General features: G+C 64.6%; 5 protein-coding genes across 5 annotated transcripts; 2 read left to right on the top strand and 3 right to left on the bottom strand.

Annotated features, from left to right (window-relative positions):
* Window positions 1-103: 103 nt before the first annotated feature.
* CHLRE_09g415400v5 (uncharacterized protein) lies at window positions 104-12,615 on the bottom strand. The gene is made up of 28 exons (XM_043066370.1): window positions 12,277-12,615; window positions 11,597-12,152; window positions 11,284-11,509; window positions 10,947-11,143; window positions 10,657-10,811; window positions 10,241-10,349; window positions 10,000-10,121; window positions 9,621-9,840; window positions 9,249-9,548; window positions 9,048-9,138; window positions 8,645-8,846; window positions 8,309-8,513; window positions 7,931-8,206; window positions 7,745-7,824; window positions 7,523-7,619; window positions 7,296-7,392; window positions 6,306-7,105; window positions 6,082-6,182; window positions 5,792-5,961; window positions 5,239-5,654; window positions 4,958-5,128; window positions 4,510-4,854; window positions 4,218-4,412; window positions 3,414-4,064; window positions 3,129-3,311; window positions 2,058-2,618; window positions 1,400-1,887; window positions 104-1,302 (listed from the first exon to the last, which is right to left on the bottom strand). The coding sequence occupies exons 2-28, from the start codon at window positions 12,131-12,133 to the stop codon at window positions 507-509; spliced, it is 7,791 nt and encodes a 2,596-aa protein (XP_042921666.1). The 5' UTR covers window positions 12,134-12,152; window positions 12,277-12,615; the 3' UTR covers window positions 104-506.
* A 178-nt stretch (window positions 12,616-12,793) lies between these two features.
* Window positions 12,794-14,205, bottom strand: CHLRE_09g415350v5 (uncharacterized protein). Its single transcript, XM_001696687.2, has one exon. It carries the CDS (start codon window positions 14,166-14,168, stop codon window positions 13,473-13,475), a length of 696 nt encoding a protein of 231 aa, XP_001696739.2. The 5' UTR covers window positions 14,169-14,205; the 3' UTR covers window positions 12,794-13,472.
* Window positions 14,206-16,755: 2,550 nt separating this feature from the next.
* Window positions 16,756-19,701, top strand: CHLRE_09g415300v5 (uncharacterized protein). Its single transcript, XM_043066369.1, has 9 exons — window positions 16,756-17,090; window positions 17,181-17,210; window positions 17,315-17,386; window positions 17,494-17,557; window positions 17,653-17,701; window positions 17,801-17,904; window positions 18,014-18,291; window positions 18,412-18,494; window positions 18,720-19,701. The coding sequence occupies exons 1-9, from the start codon at window positions 17,044-17,046 to the stop codon at window positions 19,100-19,102; spliced, it is 1,110 nt and encodes a 369-aa protein (XP_042921665.1). The 5' UTR covers window positions 16,756-17,043; the 3' UTR covers window positions 19,103-19,701.
* A 28-nt stretch (window positions 19,702-19,729) lies between these two features.
* On the bottom strand, window positions 19,730-21,815 carry CHLRE_09g415250v5 (uncharacterized protein). Its single transcript, XM_043066368.1, has 5 exons — window positions 21,289-21,815; window positions 21,038-21,167; window positions 20,696-20,903; window positions 20,501-20,594; window positions 19,730-20,251 (listed from the first exon to the last, which is right to left on the bottom strand). The coding sequence occupies exons 1-5, from the start codon at window positions 21,334-21,336 to the stop codon at window positions 19,988-19,990; spliced, it is 744 nt and encodes a 247-aa protein (XP_042921664.1). The 5' UTR covers window positions 21,337-21,815; the 3' UTR covers window positions 19,730-19,987.
* A 100-nt stretch (window positions 21,816-21,915) lies between these two features.
* Window positions 21,916-22,984, top strand: CHLRE_09g415240v5 (uncharacterized protein). Its single transcript, XM_043066367.1, has one exon. The coding sequence runs from the start codon at window positions 22,053-22,055 to the stop codon at window positions 22,695-22,697; it is 645 nt and encodes a 214-aa protein (XP_042921663.1). The 5' UTR covers window positions 21,916-22,052; the 3' UTR covers window positions 22,698-22,984.
* The last annotated feature ends 13 nt before the right edge of the window (window positions 22,985-22,997 follow it).

The raw sequence follows: 22,997 nt of genomic DNA, 5'->3' as shown, positions 1-22,997 counted from the left end.
GCCAGCGAGCACAAAAAATGCGTGGTCTTGCGCGTTTGGCCCGTGTAGAGGGAGTTGGCGAGATTCAGGGACCGTATCCAGCCCCACTCGGCGAGAATGCACCCCCGGAAATGCCCAATCTTTCTCGCCCAAGGGCCAGCATTGTGGCTCGTTTCTTGCCGCTCCCCGAAGATGCAAGCCATACGGTGGCGGCTGCTCAGCGCCCGTCTTTCCTCGGCCCTCGTTTTAGGGGCGGGCGTTTGCTGATGAATGTGACATGCGAAGATGGAACCCACGGAGAAACCGCCCCACACGGCGTACATAATCGTTCGGCAGGGAAGACCCAACGGACTCGGTAAACTCGGAGTGGGTATGAGCGGCAGTGCCTCAGCTGGATTACCACAGTGATGACATGCACGAACATCCCCGTGCAAAGCACCCACACCAACTTCACCATATCACTACCCTGTGTACCGCTACACCTGTACCAAGCTCGCTACTGATGCAACCCGCGTGACTGCCGCGCGCTACTCAAGGCCGGTAGTGTCAGCTGCGCCCGTGCTTGCCGGCAGCTGCTGCGCCCGCGCGGCCAGCTGTTGCAGCGCACTGCGGCACATGCCCTCCCGCTCACGTGCTGCCCACACCACACTGCCTGGCCAGCCACCCTTGCCTAGCTCCTCTGCGGAAAGACGCACGCCTTCCGCCCCTGCGTCATCAAGTCCCGCCGCAGCCGCCACCTTCCGCAGGAACATCTCCAGGACAACACCCGAGCCGCCCGCTGCTGCCAGCGACGGGTGCAGCCGCAGCCACCGCGCCGCTAGCCCTGCCGCCAGGCCCGCCTGCCCTCGTTCGACCAGCAGCGCTGCCAGGCACGGCACCACGGCGGCGCGTGCTATCGCGGGGCAGCCGAGGTCGCTGCCGCCATGCGCTGCAGCGAGCAGGTGCCGCAGCAGCAGCGCCGACAAGCAGCGGGCATCATTCGCGCCCAACAGCACCTCAACGTCCCCGCTGCGCGCCAGCCCCGCCATCAGCAGCAGCGCCTCCAGCTCCGTGGGGGCCGGAGGCAGCGAGCCGGACCCTGCCGGCAGCCCCGCCGCCTGCTGCTGCAGCTCGGCCAGTGCCCGCTGCCGGTGCGCCGGGTAGGGCGAGGATAGGCCCAGGACCCAGCGCGACCAGGCGCCTGCACTGCAGCTGCCATGGGGCGCCTGCTGCGCAGCAGTGGCCTGACCGAGGGCGGCCTGGCGCAGCAGCTCGCCCACGTCGGCCTCGGCCAGCAGCACCGCCGGTGAGGCGGCTGTTGTGCGCGGCGGCGGGTCCAGAAGCCTGGGAGGTGGCGGGGGTGGCGAGAGACGCTTAGCTACATCATGTGTGACATGCTGTTACCCACAACGATTAGAACCATTGCAAGATGGAGTCCCACCTCGTCACCTCCAGCAGCTGCCCCGACCGCAGGTGTGCCAGCGCCAGAGCCCGCCAGCAGCCGTGCAGCGGCGACACGTGGTCACCGGTCGCCGCGCCGTTCTGGCTGTCCTGGCCTGACGACTGCCCTTCCCAGGCCTGCCCGCCTTGCCACACGTCTGTCAGAAGCCGAGACAACAGCTGCAGCCGCTCTCGCGACTGCGGGGCCGGCAGCAACGAGTGCCCGTCGCCGCCTTCAGGCGCTCCCAGCAGCCGCGCAAACAGGGACTCGGCCGCGCTGCAGCTGCCTAAGTCCTCCGGCCGGACCGACACAGCCAGACCCGTGTCAGCCCTTGCGTCGGCTGCACTGGCCGCCAACGCAGGGTGCAGTGGCGGCAGGTGCGCCAACAGCGCGCGGGTGCGCGTCAGCAGCAGCCTAAGGCGCAGCTGCTCCGAGCGGTCGCCACTGGCGTCTGCCGAAGCGGCATTGCCGCCCCAGTCCGACCACACCTGCGAGGGCGCGAGCATGCGTAGCATGCAATACGTGTGATCCCGGCAACAGCAGCAGTACAGGCACTTTCACGTGCCTCAGCTGAATCACCATTCATGCTCACCTCTCCCAGCACGCCCTCAACGGCCTACGGGTGTGTTACCACTCCCACCCGCTCCTGGGTGCGTACCTCGCTTCCCAGTTGTGCCTGCAGGCCCAGCAAAGCGGCCACAACGCCGCTGCCTCCGCCAGCGTCCCTGCTCCCGTGCTCTGCCGCCCCCGCACCAGCCCCAGCGCCCGCAGCCTCCTGCTGCTCAGTGGCCTGCTGCAGTCGTGACCACACCTCCTCCCGCAGCGCCGCCAACTGCGAGGCCAGCGCACCCCCGGCCGCCGCCTCGGCAGCTGGCTGCACATCAGGCTGCACGTCCAGGCAGCGCACGACGCCGCGCAGCTGGTCCAGCGAGTCCGCGCTGCCGGCGCCCTGTGGTCCCGCGGCGCCGTTCACCCGCTCCAGCGCCGCCTGCAGCGCGTCCTGCACAGCCGCCGCTGCCACCGCTCCCCCGCTCGAGGCGCCCGAGACCCCCTCTGCCGCTGCCACTGCCAGCGTTAGCATCACCGCCAAGGGGCATCCCGCCGCGGCCAGGTGCGACAGCGCCGACTGAACCCGGCCGCCGTCCGCCAGGTCGGCTGCCGCCGCGTCGCCGTTGCCGCCACTGGCCGGCGGAAACAGGTCGCTTTCCAGCCTCTGCACCTGCACACAGCGCAAGAAAGGGCCAGCGGAACTGAACAGCGGACAGCCGGACAGAGAACGTAGGGAGAACCTTGTGTGAACCCACATGGGCGCGTCACAGGCCATATCGTTTACAGGGTTCCTTGGCATGCTTGCTGGCCGTGGACCTGCACTCCACAAACGCGTCTGTCCATTGTTTGTCCATGGCCAGATGCGGTGCCATGGGGCTGCCGGCGCAGCGCACCTTCTGCGGCCTACAGCTATACACCGGGGGTTCTTGCATATATGATAGTGTAATAACGGCACCACAGTCCTAAAATAAGTATGCATGAAACTATGTAATGCTTGCAAGATGGTGCCGGGAACGGCCTACCGTAAGAACTTACGGTCTCTCTGACCCACTCCAAACAGTGATTACTGTGATTTACGGTCTGACGTTTGATTGTTGCGTCACTTACAGTCCTCAAGTTGTCTTACGGCGTAATTTCCCCTCCATAAAACTTCCTTAGCATTCCCAGCAGCTCAACACACCTGCTCCTGAGGCAAGGCGTTGCCGCCAGCGACTGACTCCGTGCGCCGCGCCGCTCGCAGCAGCCGCAGCCGCTTGTGCAGCTCGCGCAGCTGCGGCAGGCGCACCGCCAGCTCCGCGCCCGGCAGGCCGCCAAGCGCCGAGTCCTCAGCCACCGCCAGCAGCGGCATGCACGTGTCAAGGACCTGGGGCACGAGAGCGCGGCAGGATAGGTAGCATACAGATAACGCAGTGCCCGATGCCTTTGTAGCCAGCCCAACACGAACCGTTCCGCACTCATGTCCCACCTCGGTCTGCGTCGGCCGCGGCATAAGCACAGGCAGCAATGCGCATCCCGTCACCGCCGGCGGCAGCGGGCACCAGTAGCCCGGCCCCGGGCCATCGCCCGGCAACAGCGCGAACGCCAGCCATGCCGCCAGCTGCGGTGGCGGCAGGCGCACCACATGCTCCGCGATGTGGCCCCATGCCGCCGCCATGTCACGTTGCGGCGGTGTCAGGGCGGCCGCACCGCCGTCAGCACCGCCGCGCTGCGGCGCCTTCACGGACACCGCCTTGACGCAGAGGCACAGGTAGGGCAGGCTGGGCGGAAGCGCGTCCAGCGCGGGCGGCAGCTGCGGCACGGGTGCCTTGCGGCCCAGCGGCCCCAGCAGCTTGTGCAGCGCCGCAACCAGCTTGGCCGCCTGCGCGATGTTGGCGGGCTTGACGTATGTGAACAGGGCCGCAGCTGCAGCCGAAGTCTCAGGGGGCCCAGCGGCTGCCGCGGCGGCAGGCGGCTGCAGCGAAAGGCCCAGCGGCTGCAGCACTGCCGCCAGCAGCGGCGCCAGCAGGGTGGTGAGCGCCAGGCCCTTGAGGGCGCCCGCCGCGCGCTCCAGCAGCTCACGCAGCTTGTCCAGTGCAGGGCAGGCGGCAGCTGAAAGAGCAGTCACGGTGGCCGCGTCCTGCGGCCATAACACACCCGAATCCCCGGCGTCAAGCAAGGCTCAGCGTGCATGTTAGCAGACCAGCGCCCACCAGGTCTCCTAGTTGGGCTGCTCCCATGGGCTACTGCTGCCCTTCGCGCCCCCTATTATTGCACGCACGCACGCACACACCAGTCCTGAAGGAGGTTGTAGCTGCGCCACCGCTCCCAGGCACTCAATCAGCAGCGCCACCCAAGCCGCCAGGTGCGGTCCGCTGGTGGGCGGCAGCTCCGGGTAGGCGGTTGTGGCCAGCTGCCGCAGCAGCGCGGAGGCGGAGGGCTCGGACGCCAGCAGCGGCGCCGCGGCCCGGGACACGGCCGCGCGGAGCTGCGTGGAAAGGCACCGGGGACGAGGTCAGAAACGCGGGCTACCCACATGTACGGTGCGACAATGTATGTCAAGTAGGCACTGCGCGGTACCGTACCTCGGGCGTGATCGCGGGCGCGGACGTGAGAAGTGAGGTGGTGAAGGCCAGCCGCAGCTCCCAGCCCTCCACGCCATACGCCGCCGCCAGCCGCGCCGCCGCCGCCAGCAGCTCGGCGCCGCGGGCGCTGGTGGCGGCATCCGCCAGGGTCTCAGCCAGGGCGGGCGGCGGCCCCGACTGAAGCTGCACCAGGCCCAGGTCTGGCGCTGAGGGGCGGGAGGCGCTGGCGGCAGACGTGGGCGAGGCCGGCCCGGAGGTGCTGCCCGGGGAGGAGCCACCGGGGCCCGAGCCCACCAGCGCCTCCGCCTCAGCCGCGCCGGCCGCAGACGCCTGGCGCAAGATGGCCTGTGTGGTGGCGGCAAGGGTGGTGCGAGAGAGCAGTGCGCAGGTTGAAGGAGCGGCAACGAGACCGAAAGACGTATGTGGATCATGACGTCGCCGGCCTCACCTCGCGGCGGTACTCCACATCGCCCGCAGCGAACTGGCCCGCGTCCACACCCGGCACCGCCCGCCGCACCGCTCGGCTGTCCCGCGCAGCAGCCAGCGCCGACTCGGCTGCCAGCGCCGCAGCAGCGGCAGCCGCCACCACTGCACGCCCATCCGCGCTCAGCGGCCGCACCTGCGCGCATGGAATGAATGTGCACGTGAGTGGAAGTAGTTGGCGCGTGCCAACGAATGTCGACCACGTGGCTGGACTGCCTGCCGTGATGTATGATGGCCGCCACCTACCTCTTTGAGCAGCTCCCCAAGCGGGCGATGCAGCCATTGCAGCCGCTGCTGCGGAGTGCTACGGCCGCCAGCCGCCACAGCGGCGGCCAGGCAGTGGCACAAGCACTGCAGCGCAAGCACACGCTGCAACTGGGCGTGCGGCGTATCGCGGCCAGACTCATCTTGTTGAGCCGCCGGCAGCCGGTCCAGCAGCTGCAGCCGCTTCTGAGCCTCTGCATCTGCAGCGGCGCCGCGGGCTGTGGCCATGGGCTGCAGCACCGCCAGCGCAAGGAGAGTGTCCCCAAAGCTGGGCAGGCCCGCTGCCGCCGAGAGCCCGCCTGGCACGATTCCCCGCCGGTCGCCCAGCGGCGTTACCGTAATTGCCTGACGCAGCTGTGATTCCTCTTCCGTGGTAGCAGCTGTGTCGTGGACAGCGCCTGTCATATGGAGCACGGGCACGATGTATGGGTGTGATGCACAGACGGTGTAGCTGCCCATGCACGAGGTGACTACATTTCAGGACTCGTCTCCCGTGCCTTTTGTACTGCCTGTCCCATCCCCCACGCCGCCGCACCTGCCGCGCCTGCAGTCTGCTCCATCCGCCGCTCCACCTCCCTCAGCTCCTCCAGCAGCAGCGGCATGCGGGTGGGCGGGCAGTGCAGCGCTGCGTACGACAGCAGTCGCCGCCGCACGCCGTCGCCGCCCGGCAGCTGCTTGTGCGAGCCCAGGTCGGCGCACAGGGACCTGCACCGGCGCATCAGACGAATGTCGTGTAGTAGGTGCGCCCGAGCACACGCAATCGAATCAACTCATGCCCTTCTCGTTCTAACCACAGAGACCGACCGACATTTCCGACACACCCACCACACGGACGTGTGCTGCGCCGCCATCAGCCCCAACGCCAGGTGCTGCGCAGTGGCCACGTCGCCGCCGCGCAGTGCCGACCTGGCAGCCAGCTCCCGAACCTGCGTGGATAACGCACAGGAATGTCAGCCGCCAGCCGCCAACATCGGTCGCTACGCGGGGCCCCCAAGAAGCATGCGGTCGGCAATGCACCGTGTGCCGGCGCACCGCCGCCACCCCCTCACCCTCAGCTCGTCCGCGGTGCGGGTGAGCCCCAGCAGCTCAGCCAGCTCCAGCAGCCGCCCCACTGACACGTGGCCGCCGCCGCCGTGGCCAGGGCGGTCGCCCAGGCCGCCGTCCAGCTCGCCCTCTGCCGCCGCCGCCGCCACGATGCCAGCCACTCGGTCCGCCACCGCGCCACCTGCCACCGCCACCGCGCCCGCCACGTTGGGCGCCACGCGGCCCGCGACCGCCAGCAGCCCGCCCGCCAGAGCCGCCGCCGCGCGTCCGCCCGCTACGGCTGCACGGCCCGCGACTTGTACCGCAGCGCGGCGGCGGCTGCCCCGGCCACCCAGCGCTGCAGCGCCAAGGCCCTTGGCCGCGGCGCGCCCCGCCGCCACCTTCCCCACCCCAGTTAGAACCGCCACCAGCCCTGGCGCTAGCCCTGCCGCCACGCTGCCGCGCCGCTCCTCCGCCGCCGCCTGCTCCTGAGCCGCCAGCGCCAGCCGCACCACCTCAAACCGGTCCGGCATCTGCATCACCTGTGCGGGCATGAGCTCGATGCCCAAGTCCGGCAGCAGCTCCAGCGCTGCCATCAGCCGCCGCAGCCCCTGTGCGGCCTCACAGATGTCACCCGCCAGCGCCAGGCAGCACGCCGCCTGCTGTGCCGAGCTGTCCCAGGGGTCATCGGCCGCCGCCAACAGCTCCGCCGCCACGGATGCCAGCAGCGCATCCGCCGCCTCGTCAGTCAGGGACACCACTGCCGCTGTGGGCTGCTCCGGCTCCGCTCCGTCCGCCAGTCTGACGCTGGGGACGACCGCAGCACCTGCAGCAGGAAGCCCAAGCGGTACACGGCCACGTGGCATAGGGGTTTACTGGAACCAAACCCAAAGTCAGGTCGAAGTGCGCAAGTGACATAGGGGACAGCATAGACCGGGTTGCTGTAGCTGCCACTGCGCGTGCACATGATTCTGCGTGTGGGTGTGGGACTGGCCGTGCTGTCAGCCTGAGCTCACCGTCAAGTGGCACTGGCGGCGCCCCTCCGCGCAGGTAGGCGTTGGCCAGGTCGGTGCGGCCGCAGTGCAGCATACAGCGGCACAGCTCAGACAGCACCTGCAGGCGGGCAGACGCACAAGCAGGCGACGCAAACTGAAATGGTGGAACCGCCCAAGCGATACGGGACAAGCCATACAACAGGCACATCTTGATTTTGGCCCTTTGGCCCCGCCCCCCGCTCCCGTACCTGCTCGGGCATCAGGCAGGAGAAGGCGGCGGCGCGCACTGCCGCCAGGTCGCGCCACAAGGCCGCCCACTCGGCATCCGACTGCGAGGCGCTGGACCTGCGTGTGCAGGAGTCGTGTCACACAGGCTCCAGCACTCAAACGACCAGGCGTTTAACCTAAGTGTCTCTGAGCTTGCGGTAAGGCATGTGCGATGGCTCCAAGCCGACCCGACTCTCCCTCACCTCTGCACGCGGCCCAGCACCTGCCGCACGCAGCGCGCCGCTTCCTGAGCGCCCTCCCGGCACGTGCTCACGTGTCGCACCTGCGGCAGGCAGGCAGGCAGGCAGGCAGGTTTCAGTGCAGCTCAGCTACAACCCTCCCACCCCCGGGGCAGGCCCTGTGCGGCCCCGTGATTGGCCCGGCCTCACCGTCAGAGGCAGCCCGTACACCGCCAGCAGCTCGGCCGCCGTCACCGCGCCCGCCAGCCGCGACAGCAATGCCTCCGCCTCCGCGACCTGCTCCGCTGCCGTCACGGTTGCGTGGGTGCTGCCTTCGTTAGCTCTGCCTTCATGGTGCCCTGCCGCCGCCAGTGCGGCGGCGTGTCGGCGCTCAGCCGCCAGGGCCCGGGCCGCCGCCGCCACCGTGCGCTGCAGCGCCGGCCACTCGTCGGTGTGGTGGCAGTCCATCAGAGCCCGGTGCAGAGCCTACAGAGCAGGAGCAGTGCGGAGTGCGCCGGCAAGCGAATATTTCGTGCTACAGGCCGGCAGGAACAGCGTCCGCAGCCGTGAGCAAAGCCGCAGACGTACCTTGACCATCTGCTCCGCGCCGCCAAACAATAGGCCAGCTGCCGAGCCCCCAGCTGATGCAGACGCCTCCATGGCGTCCGCCTCCGCCTCACTCAACGCCGCCGCCCAGCCCGGCCGCCGCTGTACCTCCTCCCCCAGCAGCGCAGTCGCCAGCCCCGCGGCCTCTGCAGCTGACACGCCCGGGCCGCGCAGAAAGGGTAGCACCCTGCGGCGGCACCCGGACACACGAATAGCACAGGCGTGGAGGACCCAGCGCAACTGTGCAAAATCGATACATCCAGGCACGCCTACGCTCAGTGTAATAGGCATGCATGGCATGCGGCCGCCCCTTGGCACCTGTCCTTGACGTCCCGGCGCAGGCTGTCCTCGCTGCTGCCGCCCAGCAGCAGCCGCAGCTGCTCGCCGCCGGGCAGCGCCAGGAAGCCGCGCAGGCCCAGCAGCCACACGGACGGCGGCGGCCGCTGGCGGTGGCCGTGAGAAGCGGCTGCGGCGGCGCTGGAGGTGCACTGGCGCGCAGTGGAGGCCGCGGTCATAACGCCTGTGAGCGCAGGTCGCACGGTGTGTCGGTGAGGACAGCATAGCAACACAGCACGGCGCGCCGCCGCACCCGTCGAGGCAAGTGCAAGTGGAACGGTATGGGGAGGCTGCCTTGACTGAGCCGGACCGCCCCAGCGCCCCCATCCCAGCCAAGATGCCGCGTGGTGACACAGGCTGCACGCCATCCTGCGCATTTGCTCACCGGCCAGCGCGCGCGCCGCCCCCAGCAGCTGTGCCAGCCGGGCGCTGCGGCCGCCGCGCTCCCAGCCCAGCTCCAGCAGCGCCAGCGAGGCCTGAGGAGTGGAAGCGCGGGCCCAGCGGCAGGCACAGCGGTCAGCAGCAAGTCACTCAGCAGCCGCTACCGTAGTAAAGCTGGCACGTGCCCACGGCATCTCGGCCCTACCTGCATCTGCCCGGTGGCCTCGTCCAGCTGCAGCGCCCGCTCGCAGTACCACTCGCACACCGCCGCCGCGGGCAGCCGGGCGGGCGGCGCCAGCACCCGCCACGTGGCGTCCGTCAGGTCCGCCTCCAGCCCGCCCGGCAGCGGCCCGCCACCCGGGGCCTCGTCAACAAAGTGCCCGTCCGCCTGACGCGCAGCTGCCTCCACCAGCGCCTCCGCCAGTGCCGCCAGCTGCTCAGGCGCCTCCGCCCAATCCGCAGCGCGAGGTGCGGGGCGCGGCGCAGCAGTGTCGGTGTTGTCGGCCTGTGGTGCAGCGGGAGTGTCAATGAAGCCAAACACGTCCGAGGGCCGATCTGTGCATCATGCGCCACGTACCCGGGGCAGCAGAGCGCCGTAAAGCCGCGGGCTGAGGGTCTCGGGCAGTCGCGACAGCACGCCCAGCAGCAGCGGCCCGGGTGCCGCGGGCGACAGCGCGGCGGGGTAGGCGGCGGCCAGGGCCGTCAGCGGCCCCACGCCGCCCAGCGCCGCCCAGGAGCCGGCGGCGGCGGGCAGCGGCAGGTCGCGGAAGGCAGCGTACGCAGCAGCGTCGTAGGCCCTGTGTGAGCAGGCCAGGCAGGTTTGTCGGGATCGCCACTTAGCCACGAACATACCTGCAAGGAGCGGGTGGTGCGAGCATCGCCCTCCGTACCGTATGCCCCCCAGCCGTTGCTTGCGCCCAGCCCTCGCCCCCTCCTGCCCTGCCTGCGCCGCTCACCCGCCCTGCGCCGCCAGCAGCAGCTCCAATCGGTCCAGGTGCCGCAGCAACCGCAGCCGAGCCAGCCGCCACCACCACCACGGGGCAGCGCCGCTGGGCCCTTTGCCTCCACAATCGCCAGCCTGCAAGGTACAGGAAAGTCTCGCCCGTTGTGAGCGAAGTCAAGGTGCATGAAACCGCGCCGTGCTTCTCATGGCCAATGCTCCCGCTGCATTTCCACCAGCCCGCACGGCCCTCGCACCTGCGCGCGCTCCTGCGCCTCGCTCTCCGCCAGGCCGTACCGCAGCAGCAGCCGCTGGCCCGCCGCGTCCACCGCCAGGCGCGACAGGCACTCGCCCACCACCCAGCGCCTAGGCCAGCAGAAGCAGGGCGCTACACAAAGTCAGCGAGCCCGGCAGTGCAAAACATTTTTGTTTGCGGCCACAGCGCAGCCCATGGCATGGACACCGCGTCACCACCGCGTCCAGCACTTTGAAAGCGGTGAAGAAGTCTCCGCTGGTGCCCTCGCGCTAACCAGGTGAATTGACGATCCCCCACCACCACAGTCCACGCCCCCTGTCTAGCACTGAAGTAGAGTCGACTAAGCTTGATGAAACCCCTTGTCCCCATGGCGGGCTCGGGCCCGTACTAACCCTTCCGCCCCCACCCCCGCTGCACCTGTCCCGCATGCACTCCAGGTTGGCCGCCACCGCCTCGCCGCTGCCGTCCACGGCGCTGGCTGCCCAGCGGGCCTCATACACAGCGTCGGCGTCCAGCCCTGACGCGGCCGCCAGCCGCAGCGCCGGAGCCCAGCGCTGGTTCCGCACGTGCAGCTGCGGAGGGCGCATTGCCAACACACGGTGCGGAATGTTGGGCCAAAGTCCGACGCCTCGTTTGGCGGGCAAGTGCGGCTTCCATAGAACGCTGCAACGGCGGCCCCTGATCCCCAGTTCCCCACACGGCCGTACCTGCATCATCTCCTGTGCCGTCCGCTCCGCCAGAAGCAGCAGCCGCAGTGAGGTAGCTGCGCCGCCGCCTCCAGCGGGTACCCCGCCGTACATCCGGCCAGCACAGCCGCCTGCGGTATCTGCAGCTGCTGCCACCGGCTCCAGCACCAGCAGGCCGCGAGGGCCGGGGCCACACACCTTGGCCGCAATCACCGAGCCTGGGGCGGGTCACGACAGAGCAACGAGGCAGGCACGCAGCGTGAAGTTGGGTTGTCCTAACCTCCAAGGCAGCCTTCTTGCCTACCGCTCCCGGCAATTTTCATAGAGCTGTCCCGCTGCAATAGACTCCTGCGCTTACCCGGCGCAAAGGTGACGCCATGCTCCTGCGCGCCGCGCCGCTGCGCTCCGCCACCCTCCTCGGCCCCGCCCTCGCCCTCCGGCCCCAGCAGCAGGTCCGCCTCCAGCCCTGGCAGCTGCGCCAGCGCCACCCGGCCGCGCGCGTCACTCAGCGCCAACGCCGCCTCGCTGGTCCACCAGCAGCCGCTCACCGCCGAGGCAGCGCATGCACTTAGGCCAGGCAAAGCCTGCGGGAAATGCCGGCGCGCAAGTGCTTGTCAAGTGCTGCTACAAGACACACGACATGCCGTTGGGGTGACGGATACCCCTCTCACCTGCTGGCCAAGCTGCACGCGGCTGCATTGTGGCAGCGACAGAAGCAGCAGCCCCCCAGACGGCGGCACACATAGCGCCGCCTGCTCGCCAAGTGGCGACACAGCCAGTGACCACCGGCCCAGCAATGGCCCTGATCCGCCTTTTGCGCCGCCCAGCCCAGGCATCTGCAGCGGCCCCCCATACGCGCCCTGGAGCTGGGCCTTGCAATCACTGCCACTGCCGCTGACCTCCAGTCGCCATGCACTGACGCTGATGGTAGGCCCCGCTGCGGCCTCCCCGCCACTGCGCGCTGCGTCGCCGGCAACCACCAGCGTGGCTGAGGTCGCATGGAAGGCCGCGGCGCGCACGGATGTGTGACCCGCACGACCGCCTAGCGGCGTTGGCTTCAGACCCGCTAGTATACGGGGCGGCGCGCCGAGTGGCACGGCGAACAGCTGGGGTGGTTTGGAGGTGAACAGCAGCAGTAGGGACGGTACCGGCAGCGCCAATGCCGACACCACACGCCCGTGCCATGGCCCCGCGTTGGGCGGCAGCATGACCACTGGCAGCCCGTTCCTACGCGCAAGTGGGTCAAGGGCACAATGTGTGTACGCACCTAGGCCGAATATGCCGGTTGGCACTCAACCAAAGCAGGTAAGCGCGGGCGTCTTTGGTGAGACATAGCGCGAGCAGCCCCCACCTGTCCAGCACGTAAACGTGGCCCGACAAGGTGGCCAGCGCAAGGCGTGAGCCATCATGCGACCAGCAGTGGGCCACCATAATATCAGGTTGCGAGGCCTTGCCCGCGGCCGAGTGTGTGGGCTGGAAGCGGCGAGCCACTGAGAATTGCACTGGATCATCGCCTGAGCTGCTCGCTTGCACGCCTGATGGGTCAGCCGAGCGCAGAATAGTTATACATGTCGCCGAAATCCCCACTACAGCTACGGAGCAGCCGTCTGGCGCGACAGAGACAGCCTGAGCATTGCTCGCTTCTGCAGCTCTGTCGGGTATGAGCGCGAGGCTCACCGGAATTGTGTCTAACATATTTAAGGCATCCTTTGCAAACATGAAAATGGTGCCGATATGTGTTTGTCTGTACAAAGGGGGGGGGTAGGAAACAAAGTGCCAGACCCCATGCCCCGAAATCCCCCGGGACCCCCCTTGAGGACCCCCCCACGGACATAACCTTGTTGTTTAGGGGGTTGAAACCCCTCCATTGAATACTAAGTGGTGCCAATCGACTCCTCTTGACGAGCACTGTCACGCTGTGCCTTCAGCGGTCCTGTTCTGAGACTTCGGTCACACGCGGGATCCTATCCAGAGAAATCCTCTCGACATAGCGCTAAACTCTCTGCCGTGTGACGGTTGGAAAGTGTGCATCGGCAGCCTTGTTAGGCGTAACTTCATGCGCACCAGCGCTAGAGAGCCCAGCCGTGGCAGTGCGCATGTGTTGAACGTCGAGACATGTCCCGACACGTCCACGCCAGGACGCGCAACTTTGCCTACCCACGCTTTGTTTGTGCTTATTACGGCATCACGTGCACATATGAGCCTCGTACTTCAGCGTTTGGTCCCTAGTTCTGCTCGTGGGGCGCTTACCGAAATCCGCCAGGATGGGCTCCCAAAACCCGGTGGACCTCCAAGGACGACGACCGACCCTCCAACTTGAGGGGCCCAGAACTTCCACACCAGACACCCCCTAACAAAACTGAAAGCACGTGCTTAATGCTCTCTCATAGCTCTGTAATATCGAGCATAGGGTAAGAACCTGAGCTTTCTACCCCCTTCCCCTGGTCTGTATGCAACTTGTGCCCGATCCCGACACCGACACCGACACAAACAATGCAGCACGATTGCACATTCGTCCTTGCACCCTTCTAAAACTTGACCTGATCCTTAGCTACTGCGCCGCTTCTTAGACTGGGAGGCAGCCGCAGAGGGCGCGCCGCGCTTCTTGTTGGGCTGCTGCGCCGCCGCCCGCTGCACCGCCCGCTGCCGGCGCTTGCGGTCCCGGTTCTTGCATGTGGGGCAGTCGCCGCACTCACACTTGCGTTGCTTAAGCTGGACACCAGCCCGCTCCGCCGCCAGATGCCGGCTCATGCGGTCCCGGGACTTGCACGTGGGGCAGTCACCGCACTCGCACTTGCGTGGCCGCCCGCCCGCCAGCCCGCCAGCCAGCCCCATCCTTAGCTTGGAGAGGTGCTGCGACCAAGACGAGGGCTGTGTGGCGCTGAACACCGGCAGGCGGGTTGGGTGAAAGGCGCAGCCGTGCATGCGGAGTGCTGCCGCCATGGCCTGCACGTCCACGCCTGCTCCTTGGTAGGTCGAGACCACCGCCACGCAGCCTGGTGCCGGCAGCGGCGGCACGCTGTGCAGGATGGGCTTCGACCCAAGCGTGGGCGACATGACGTAGCCGCCGCTGTACTGCACCTTGATGGTGGCGCCGCCCAGCGAGAACAGGATGGTGCCGGTGGCGCTACTGCCGCTCGTCTGGGAGTCGTCACCTAGCTCATATTGGGGGCCGCTGTAAAACTGGGGATAAGCTTCGAGGTAGCCCTCGAATTGCTCTAGGAACCCCCAAACTTTCTGCATGGCTGCTGTGTCCATGGTGCAGCTGAATTTGAACCAGAGGAGTGATTGAATCTGAGCGAGTAAAGCACGGACGGGTTTGGAGGGTTTGCCCTGTCCCTTGTCCCCCGCACTCTGCAGGCACGCCCTCCGGCCCTCGCTTCCGCTCGTGCTGCTCTCTACAGCATCCCTCGCCACTTTCGCAAGCTCATCAGTATTGATGTTCTCGTCCGCCCCCACCTCGCCGCGTGCAAGATGGACGACGCATATCTTGTCGGGAGTCGACAGACGTGTGAGGGTGGTGCAAAGTCCCAACAACAGTTGTGTATGGCAGTGGGGCGAAGGCCCATGCGGTGGGTGGGTAGGGCATGCAGGGCATGCAGGACTCATACATGTGCAATGCATCACTGACGTGAGTTGACTACTGACTGGCGACTGGCGACTGGAGACTGTGGCGACTCGTTGCGAGTTAAAGTGGTGTTCACATTGTGCTCGATATTGGCGTGGCCGATAAGCCGTACGTGGATGACACGCGGATGACACGGCTCAGTGGTTGAGGGCTCAGTGGGGTTCAGTGGGGCTCAGTCGTGGGCTCAGTGGGGCTCAGTGGGTGATGGCTGGGTGACGGCTGGGTGACGGCTCAGTCGTGGGCTCAGTGGGACTCACTCACTCTACCCTCCCGACGGTGCAGGGACGTGACGTCAACTCCGCAACCAGCATCCGGCACGCGCTGGTGGAGATGCTGCTGGGGCACAAGCGACCTGCATCGCTGCAGACTGGCGGCGGCAGCGGCGGCGGGAGCGGCGGCGGCGGCGGGGGCAGCGGCAGCGGCAGCGGCGGCAGTGGCGGGGGCGCGTGCGCGCATCTTGGTAGCGGAGGGGGCGGGAAAGGCCATGTGGAGGAGGAGAGCGCAGCGCCGCCCAAGAAGCGGCGCAAGCGCACAGGCTGAGGAGCCGGCTGGTGTCTAGGTAGCGGTCCGCGGTGGGGCTGGCAGGGCATGCGTTGCGGCATGACGAGTAGTGCGGCTGTTGATGCGTCTGGCTGCGGTTGGCTCTGCAGTGGCATCGCGACTGCTAGATAGGCACCTGGTCTGGCTATGTGCCTGTGGAAACCGACCCCGGCTATGTCGGGCGATGAGGTTGTTCGGCCTCAGACTGTGGAGGGGCTCAGCCCTTTTGCCGTGACCGGGGAACACTTGTCTGGTTTCTGGAAGGGCAAATTCTTGTTTATGTGCCCGGGTCCGTTACCCGCTCAAGTCGTGTGCCTGTACAAACCCGCCCCCGACCTCGTAGCTAACCACGCCGGAGTCGGGTGCCGACGATCCGTCCGGGTTGCAAGATCCAATCTCATCAGGAACATGTAAGTATACTTGTGCCGAACTACCCCGAACGGGCGCCATCTCGGCCTTCCTATGTCGCTGCTCTACGCGTGCGGACGCTGGTGCAGCGGGTTCTGATGGTTTCCCCGCGAGAGCTATCCTGTTTGTTATAGAAGCCGGCCTGTGAGCCACCTGGCGCTGATGCGCCGGGGCAGGATGAGGCCCCTACTTAAGGTATGTGCGTTACCCAGCGCCGATCTATGAACCCGTGTTTCGAGGCGTTACCGTGGCCCAGTATGGCCGCTGGTTTCCACCCCCACCCCCACCCCCAAATCGCTAACCAGCAGGGCTTGCCCCACCCCTGTGATCATCCTTTCCATCACCCCAGCAGAGGATCAGCAAAAAGAATGCTGTCCTGTCCCACTCAGACGCGCTGTGATTTCAACACCAGGCCAAGCAGTGGCCAAGGTCGGTCGGCCACATCGTGTCAAGGTCCGTGCCTGCAGGTAAATGCGGGGGGCCTTGCGCAATCCTTCTTATTATGCCCTTGCCCAACTTTGCGCACCCAGCACACTGCGTGGCTGCGTGCTACCGAGTCGCCTGCGCCATTTTTAGTTGCCTCGTGCAGCTCGCCTCAGTTCTCAGCCGCAGCCCGCACCCCCGGCCGCTCACTGCCGCTCTCGCGCGCTTGTAGCTGCATCTGCCTCGCTGCTGAGGCTTGCTTTGTTTCCGTAGCCTCCCCGCTCCCTGCCGCTGTTTGTTACGCCATCCTTTCCTCCCTCCCTCCCATCCGCACATGTGCTGCTGGGCGCCGATGGCGCTGGTGTCTCAAAGTTGGTTCTGTTGCCCGGCGCGCATTCCGGTGCCTCCCTGCCTCCATGCAGTTTGCCAGCGGCGGCCCATGTCAGCCTCAGCGTCTATCGGCCGTTTTGGAGGTAAAGTGTGGACTCGCATTTTGCGCTACTGACTGGTTTCAGCTGGTTTCCTCCTGTACTGCCTACTCATCCTTGTCACTTAAGCATTATCGACAACACGTACTCCTCCCCACCATCCCCCTGCCGCCAGACACGCGACAAATTCCCATACTAAATGGAAAGCACAGCCGGAGGTTAGAAACAGGGGCTCTTCAGGGTTCCCATGAATGCGGCAGCACAAAATGGACACCCCTCTACGCCCATGCAAGCCAGCCAGAAGGTGCAGGGCGCCGTTTGGTTCCCACACACGGGCGGTGGGCGCACGCCGAACGGCATAATTACAGTCGCAACCCTTTTAAATTGCTCTTAAAAGAATGTTGCTTGACCTGCTTGGATTACTGGTGCTTGCGTGCTTCAGCCAAACTTTGGCGCAGAGCTCTCCTCCTCCTCCCCACAACCATACACAAACTCGTCATACATGTCATCACTTCATGGAGGTTGAGGAGAACTGGGATTTACGTGGAAACCCAGGAAAGCCAATTTACACAAATTGCTCGCTCGCTCGGTCGAGTGAGGCTGCACACCTACTTATACTGGTGAATAAAATACAGGGATGCTGCCTTGCGCGTCAAGCGACGCGGAGCTCGAGTCGTTCTATAATGAGACGATGGAGCTAGACCTAGCAAACTGGAGGCCTTATGCACCACTTAACAGGTATTTGATTCAGCGTTTCGTGGAGCTTGCACGTTCAACTGACAATGTGCATCGATTCTGGCTTTAACAGACGGACCTAAATGAATGCAGGACGCACATTGATGCCTTCTTGAGAAAATGGTAAGGCATCGCTTGCTTGCTACGGGTTCCTGCTGATGATTGCCGATATGTGTGTGGAATGTTGCGCCTTTGACACACACTCGTCCTTACGCACGCGCAACCAGGAAGCACTACGGGTGGCATCACCAGAGTATGGTCTTAATCTATCAGAACAAGTGGTACTACCCTTTCCACGCGTGAGTGAAGTGGCATCGTGCCTTAGCGGTGCGGCGGTGGGGCGGTGGGGCTGGGGCAGCCACCCGTCAACACTGAAACCGTCGTGCTGATGTGCTGATGCATGCAGGTCGTGGAACCACACTCAGCTTACAAAAGATCAGCATGAAGCGGGCATCACCCTTTGGGTGGAGGTGAGCGCAGGTGGTTTGTATCACCGCGTGCAGCGTGCGTGCCGCGTCCCCCTAACCGCATGTCATGGTTCTCTGCCACTCCGCCATGCAAACAGGCAACACAGTACTACTTCCAGAATTTCAGCTCGCAATTCGAGTTCCCAGGTACGTGCACCAAGGGTCATTTCGCCACAGTATGTGCTTATCTAGGTATGTGCACAACATCCGTGCAAAGGCTGTTTCCGCCGTTTCGCAACCACGCAGACACATTCTTCTTCCTCAGCGACCAGGACCAGGGGTGGTGTGACTTTGGATTCGAACGCTGCCCCATGCCCGCCATGGCGATAACAAAGAGAGGACCTGGATCGGTAGGTGATTAAGCGGTTCCCGGTGTGCTTTGTGCGCGCACAACGCGTGCTGCCATGTAGGCTCCTGCAGCTTAATCATGTGTCCATTGCCCCACGCAAACTGTTGCAGAAGGAGCTGCTGTCGCCTTTCATGGTGGCCTCAGAGCACCCCCTCTATAACTACCCCTTCGAACTGAAGCATGACAAGGCGTTCTTCAACGGGCGGCCAAACTGGGGCGCCAGCCCCAAAACCTTTAACGGCACGAACTACTGGAGCCGCGCCCACATGTCCAACATCTCCATGCGGGAGCCGGACCGGGTGCAGGCCGCGCTGTTGGGGGAGCAGCAATGGTTCATTGGTGGGCGAAAGGCAGAAGGAGAGGTGTCGCTGAAAAATCACGCCCGCTGGTGAGTTGCTGTGCGGCTTGCCGGCAATGGGCCCAGTGCGTAGACCGGATGTGGCACATGCCATGGTGACTGGTGTGGGTCGCCTGCTCATTGCTGTACCATGTTCTCCTGCACCCGCAGGAAGTACGTGATGAACCTGGACGGCGTCACGTATGCGGGGCGCTTGTCCCGCTTGATGCACACAGACTCCGTCCTCCTCAAAGGCAAGCTGCTGACAGATTATATGGAGAGGGGCTGATGGTCTGGAACTGACGGGCTTCAATACCGTTGCATATCACGACCAGAGTTCGCCCACACCGTTCTGACATGTCACATGTGTTAAAAAAAGTGAAGCCCGCCCAGACGGCGTCGATGTTATTTACGTTCTGACATGTGTGCATGTCCGGACGCGTGCCATTCATGCAACGCCGAAATCCCTGCCCGCGCAGAGGAGACCATATGGCACGAGTTCTTCACTCGTGCCATGAAGGAGGGAGTGCACTACCTGCCCATCTTTAAAACTGGTCCCGACGATGTGCTGGACGTCATGCGCGAATGGGGCAATCGCACAATGGAGCTGAAGCGCATCGCCTGGAACACACAACAATTTGCGCGCCGTTACCTGTGCCCCCGCGCGCGGATGCTGTACTTCCGGCGGCTGCTGGAGGAATACAACAAGCTCTTCTTTTCGAACGGGGTCAATCATATGAAGCATTTCATAGAGGAGGTGCTGGTGCCAATCGTACACGCGCGCGCAAACGGGGATACTACTAAGTCGTACATGGACATCGTGCCGTACGACCCTAAGCACCCCCACGGCCCAGCACGGTAGGCTACGGGGGTCTATTCTTCTTGGGCCATTCGCAATCAACAGCAATGTGAGAGTGGAGGGGAGTCCGTGAGGGGAGTCAGTACGGTACTGAGTACGGTAGGCGTCTTAGCATGCTTGGACGGCAGGTGGGGTGGAGCGCAGTGAAGAAGACAAATGGAGAGTATGACGACCAGGCGCATAGAGACAACACGTGCGAGCCCGCAGGGTCCTCTGTTGGCGACATTGTATTCTTCCGCACTGCAACGACTCCGGGCACTCCGGTATGTGCAGGACGCAAGACTGCGGCGGTCAGGGTAAAACCCAGGCGCTCGCGGAGCCTGACTACCGTAACTCTGTACATTGGTAGATGCATTGGTAGAGGCATGGCTGTGCAAGGGTAGATGCAATGGGCGGGAGATTGCTAGATGGCGGTTACTTGGCGTTTGCCCCTTTGCGGAAGAACTCCCAAACGCGACGACTCGACGAGTTAACTCGAGACCAGGATTTGTGTTACGTCAACAAAGTCATGAACTCATGATGTATTCTCAGTCTGGAGCTTGTGAGAGATTGCGCAACAGGATGCGGCTAGAAGAGGGCATCCATAGCGCTGAATATGTGGCGCCCGCAGAACAGCAGGAGTGGTAGAAAGTCGATGCAGGTTTACATTGCCGACACTACCGTAGTGTAAGTCCCATCATCCCAATACATGTCCAGACGCGGCGCAATAGTGCAAGCGTCTCGGCCACTGACCTTCCAACCCAAGCCGGGACCATGTACTACTAGAGGCACGTGGGTAGCAAGCGTAACACCATGCGCTCTATCACCTGTCCTCATGGCAGCAACAACACTACCGGCAGCTAGGTGTGCACTCAGCTACTTCAACCGTCAGCACGAGTAGCAGGAAGCTCAGTGCCCTAGCGTGGCGTTCCAGGCTGCCCACATGGTCTGGTACTTGATCATGCTAGCGTCCAGCGCGGGGTTGCTGCCGCTGCAGCCCAGCAGGTAGCCCACCCACTTGGGCATAACGTCCTTGGGGCAGTTGCCGTCCGGCCCCGGTTCTACCGGCGCGTTGTTGTTGCAGCCGCACTTTGTTGCGCAGTCCGAAGGGAAAGCGTGCGGGTCCAGATACCCAACATTGACCACCGAGGTACCCAGGGAGCTCACGCACTCCTGCGCGGACAATCGCCCCGTCGGTCAGGCGGCACAGCTGCGGCTTCAAACAACACGCCATGCATGAGGCAGCTCATGCGGCCGGCGCCCCCTGTCTGCCTGTGTATGCATGCCAAAAGCGCCCCTGTGGCCCGTCCAATGCCTCCACATGCGCCACCGTTCCTGAAGTCCGCCCGCACCAATGACAGGCAGCCTGCCTGCAACCGCACATGGACAAAAGGGACCCGCAACCGGCTACCCCTGGCTTGCCTGCATGGTGTTGCGGAAGGTGTGGTGGTCTAGAGGCTTGTCGTTGACGTCGTGAGCGGTGTGCGTGCTCCAGTACAGCCAGTTGTACAGACACCTGCGCGCGCAGACCAGATGGACCCAGGTCGTTCGTGGCGGGGTGGGTGTTAGCCTGCGCTAACGACCTTGCTGTGGGGCTCGCAACGCTCATGCCGCTACCTGAAGCTGCTGGGCTGGCTGCGAATGAACAGAATGTCTAGTCGGTGGTGGTCGTCCGGCAGGCGGCCATCGGGGCCGGCAGCCAGTGGCCTACACCCGCTGGCAGGGGTGCCGGACACCACCACCGGCGCGGTTGTCTGGGTGTACATGTACTTGAGCGGGTTCTGGAAAAAGATGTGGTGCAGGTCGAAGTAGAACACATCGTAGCCTGCGTGTGGCGGTGCGGCACGTACTTTACAGTAGCCAACATTCTGCAAGTGCAAGGCACCCGCACCACCTTCCACGGTTTCCACCGCAACCAAACAGTAGCCCGAACCCTTGGGCCACAGTTTCGCCGCTTACCCAAGGATATCATGTCCACGAGTGCCTTTATGCGTGTTAGACCTAAGGAGTACGCGTGCGCCTTTGTCTTGCTGAGTACAAACATGTCCTCCACGCCAGCGTTGAGCGCGTGGTCGAACTCGTAGCATTTCTGCACGGCAGTTGACACGGTGCTCCCACATCAATTTTCTTCACGCTTCGCAGCCGCGTACAAGCGCCCTACCCGCTGCTGTACATCAGCAAAGGCAAATAGAGGATGTCAGATGACTTACGTGTTGGTATAGACGTTGAAGGCTGTCGCATCCCAGTTGCACCGGCATTGAGGTGGACGCCACGATCGTGTGCTCTGCGAGCGTTGTTACATGCCCGTATGTATCCACCTGGTCGTTGCTCTTGAAGGAAGCCAAGTTTGCCAACAAGCGTGGGAGTGTTGTGTTCAGCGATGCTGGCGTTGCAATTGTAAACAGGAGCACTGGCCTCATCTCTGTAGTTGCGTTGAAGTACAGCAGGGCATTATCGGCGATGTCGCGAATTCGTCGCGATGGATTGGACAGGCCTCGCTCGCCCCATAAATTGTTCTTTTGCTGTGTGATATCTACAGCCTGTGCCTGTGCTGAGGCCGCATACACGCATAGCAGCACGAAGGGAAGGAACATTTTGTCCAATGAGGTTAGCGTTAGACGGCCATAGCAAGGCCTGTCTCCATGTAAGTAAGTTAATCTGCTAATGCTTGACCTTCGTACCGCTGGATGGATCGTCACTTACACGGCCACACAGGCTCAAGCTCGCATGAGGATTGGACGGTGACAATTCCTGTGCACGACAGCTAGAGCAGTGCGGTAAGTTGGCTATGCGCTTAGCCAGCGGGCATTATGCTAGTCGACACATAGCACGCGATAGATCATGCATGCCTGTGCATGCGGGGTGGGGAGTTGCATGTCAGTGAGTGTCACGACGTGCGCCTTGACGTGCGCCACGGTGTGCTGGCGTCGGCCATGGACACGGCAGCAGCAGCGGCGGCGCCAGCGGCGCAAGCATGCCAGCCAGCACAGCCGCTGCCCATGATGCCGCTGGATATCCAGCCAGCGGCCTACCAGATTGGCTGCCGCATCCGCGGTCGGAAGGGCGGCGCCGCCACCTTCGAGCGCGGGAGGGGATTTTCGACCCAGCCCACGCCGAGGCGGTGGCCGCGGGGTGCGGGAAGGGCGGCGCCGCCACCTTCGAGCGCGGGAAGGGGATTTTCGACCCAGCCCACGCCGAGGCGGTGGCCGCGGGGTGCGGGAAGGGCGGCGCCGCCACCTTCGAGCGCGGGAAGGGGAGTTTCGACCCAGCCCACGCCGAGGCGGTGGCCGCGGGCCGTAAGAAGTGTGTGCGTGCCATGAACAAGGCACTGGGCAGGGCACACGGCAAGCCACTGGGCAGCTGCGCGGGGTGCGGGGTGGAGCAGGTGGAGGCTCCGGCGGAGATGCGTTGGGGGTCCAACGGCCTGCCGCTATGCCGCCGCCACTACGTCCGCTGGCACCAGTGGAAGCGGCGCGGCAAGGACGCCAAGCTGGCGGACGGCCTGGCCAAGGCCTGGGCCCTGGCCAAGGCCTGGGCCCTGCACCCTGCCAGCGACAGCGACAGCGACGTGGAGATTGTGGACAGCGACAGCGACGTGGAGATTGTGGACGACAAGTAGCGTGCTGAGGGCGGGCGGTAGGGGCTGCCAGTCATCGACAGCTCAGCCATGGGGCTATACTACCCATACGGTATCCAGGTACGCCACATCATAGCACTACCATACATTTGGTTGGGGCTCGGTAGGCTTGTCCTGGCCTGCCTGTCAGCTAGCAACAGCAGGGCGATGAGGGCGTGTACGAGTGCGGGTTAGCCCATGCTCGCGGGGCCACGGGAGGCGAGGGAATTCCAATGCTTCTGCCACGAATAGTAATAAGCTTAATCGGGGTCTTGTAACTTTACAACGACTTGCGCGCCTTGG

This window comes from Chlamydomonas reinhardtii, chromosome 9 (genome assembly GCF_000002595.2).
Source record: "Chlamydomonas reinhardtii strain CC-503 cw92 mt+ chromosome 9, whole genome shotgun sequence".
NCBI lineage: Eukaryota > Viridiplantae > Chlorophyta > Chlorophyceae > Chlamydomonadales > Chlamydomonadaceae > Chlamydomonas > Chlamydomonas reinhardtii.
This window is presented reverse-complemented; position numbering and strand designations above follow the sequence as displayed.

Bases quoted from the DNA above. Each gene is read 5' to 3' on its own strand.
- CHLRE_09g415400v5 (XM_043066370.1), bottom strand. From the start codon at position 12,133: ATGCTGCCGCCCAACGCGGGGCCATGGCACGGGCGTGTGGTGTCGGCA. The intron at 8,207-8,308 runs GTACGTCTGCGG...CCTGCTCTGTAG, and splicing joins GCGCGGAGCAGATGGTCAAG to GCTCTGCACCGGGCTCTGAT. The intron at 1,303-1,399 runs GTGGGACTCCAT...GCCACCTCCCAG, and splicing joins CAGCTGCTGGAGGTGACGAG to GCTTCTGGACCCGCCGCCGC.
- CHLRE_09g415350v5 (XM_001696687.2), bottom strand. From the start codon at position 14,168: ATGCAGAAAGTTTGGGGGTTCCTAGAGCAATTCGAGGGCTACCTCGAA.
- CHLRE_09g415240v5 (XM_043066367.1), top strand. From the start codon at position 22,053: ATGCCAGCCAGCACAGCCGCTGCCCATGATGCCGCTGGATATCCAGCC.
- CHLRE_09g415250v5 (XM_043066368.1), bottom strand. From the start codon at position 21,336: ATGCCGGTGCAACTGGGATGCGACAGCCTTCAACGTCTATACCAACAC. The intron at 20,904-21,037 runs GTAAGCGGCGAA...CGCCACACGCAG, and splicing joins CGTGGACATGATATCCTTGG to GCTACGATGTGTTCTACTTC. The intron at 20,252-20,500 runs GCAAGCCAGGGG...TTGTCCGCGCAG, and splicing joins CCTTCCGCAACACCATGCAG to GAGTGCGTGAGCTCCCTGGG.
- CHLRE_09g415300v5 (XM_043066369.1), top strand. From the start codon at position 17,044: ATGGAGCTAGACCTAGCAAACTGGAGGCCTTATGCACCACTTAACAG. The intron at 17,387-17,493 runs GTGAGTGAAGTG...TGATGCATGCAG, and splicing joins TGGTACTACCCTTTCCACGC to GTCGTGGAACCACACTCAGC. The intron at 17,905-18,013 runs GTAGGTGATTAA...AAACTGTTGCAG, and splicing joins CAAAGAGAGGACCTGGATCG to AAGGAGCTGCTGTCGCCTTT.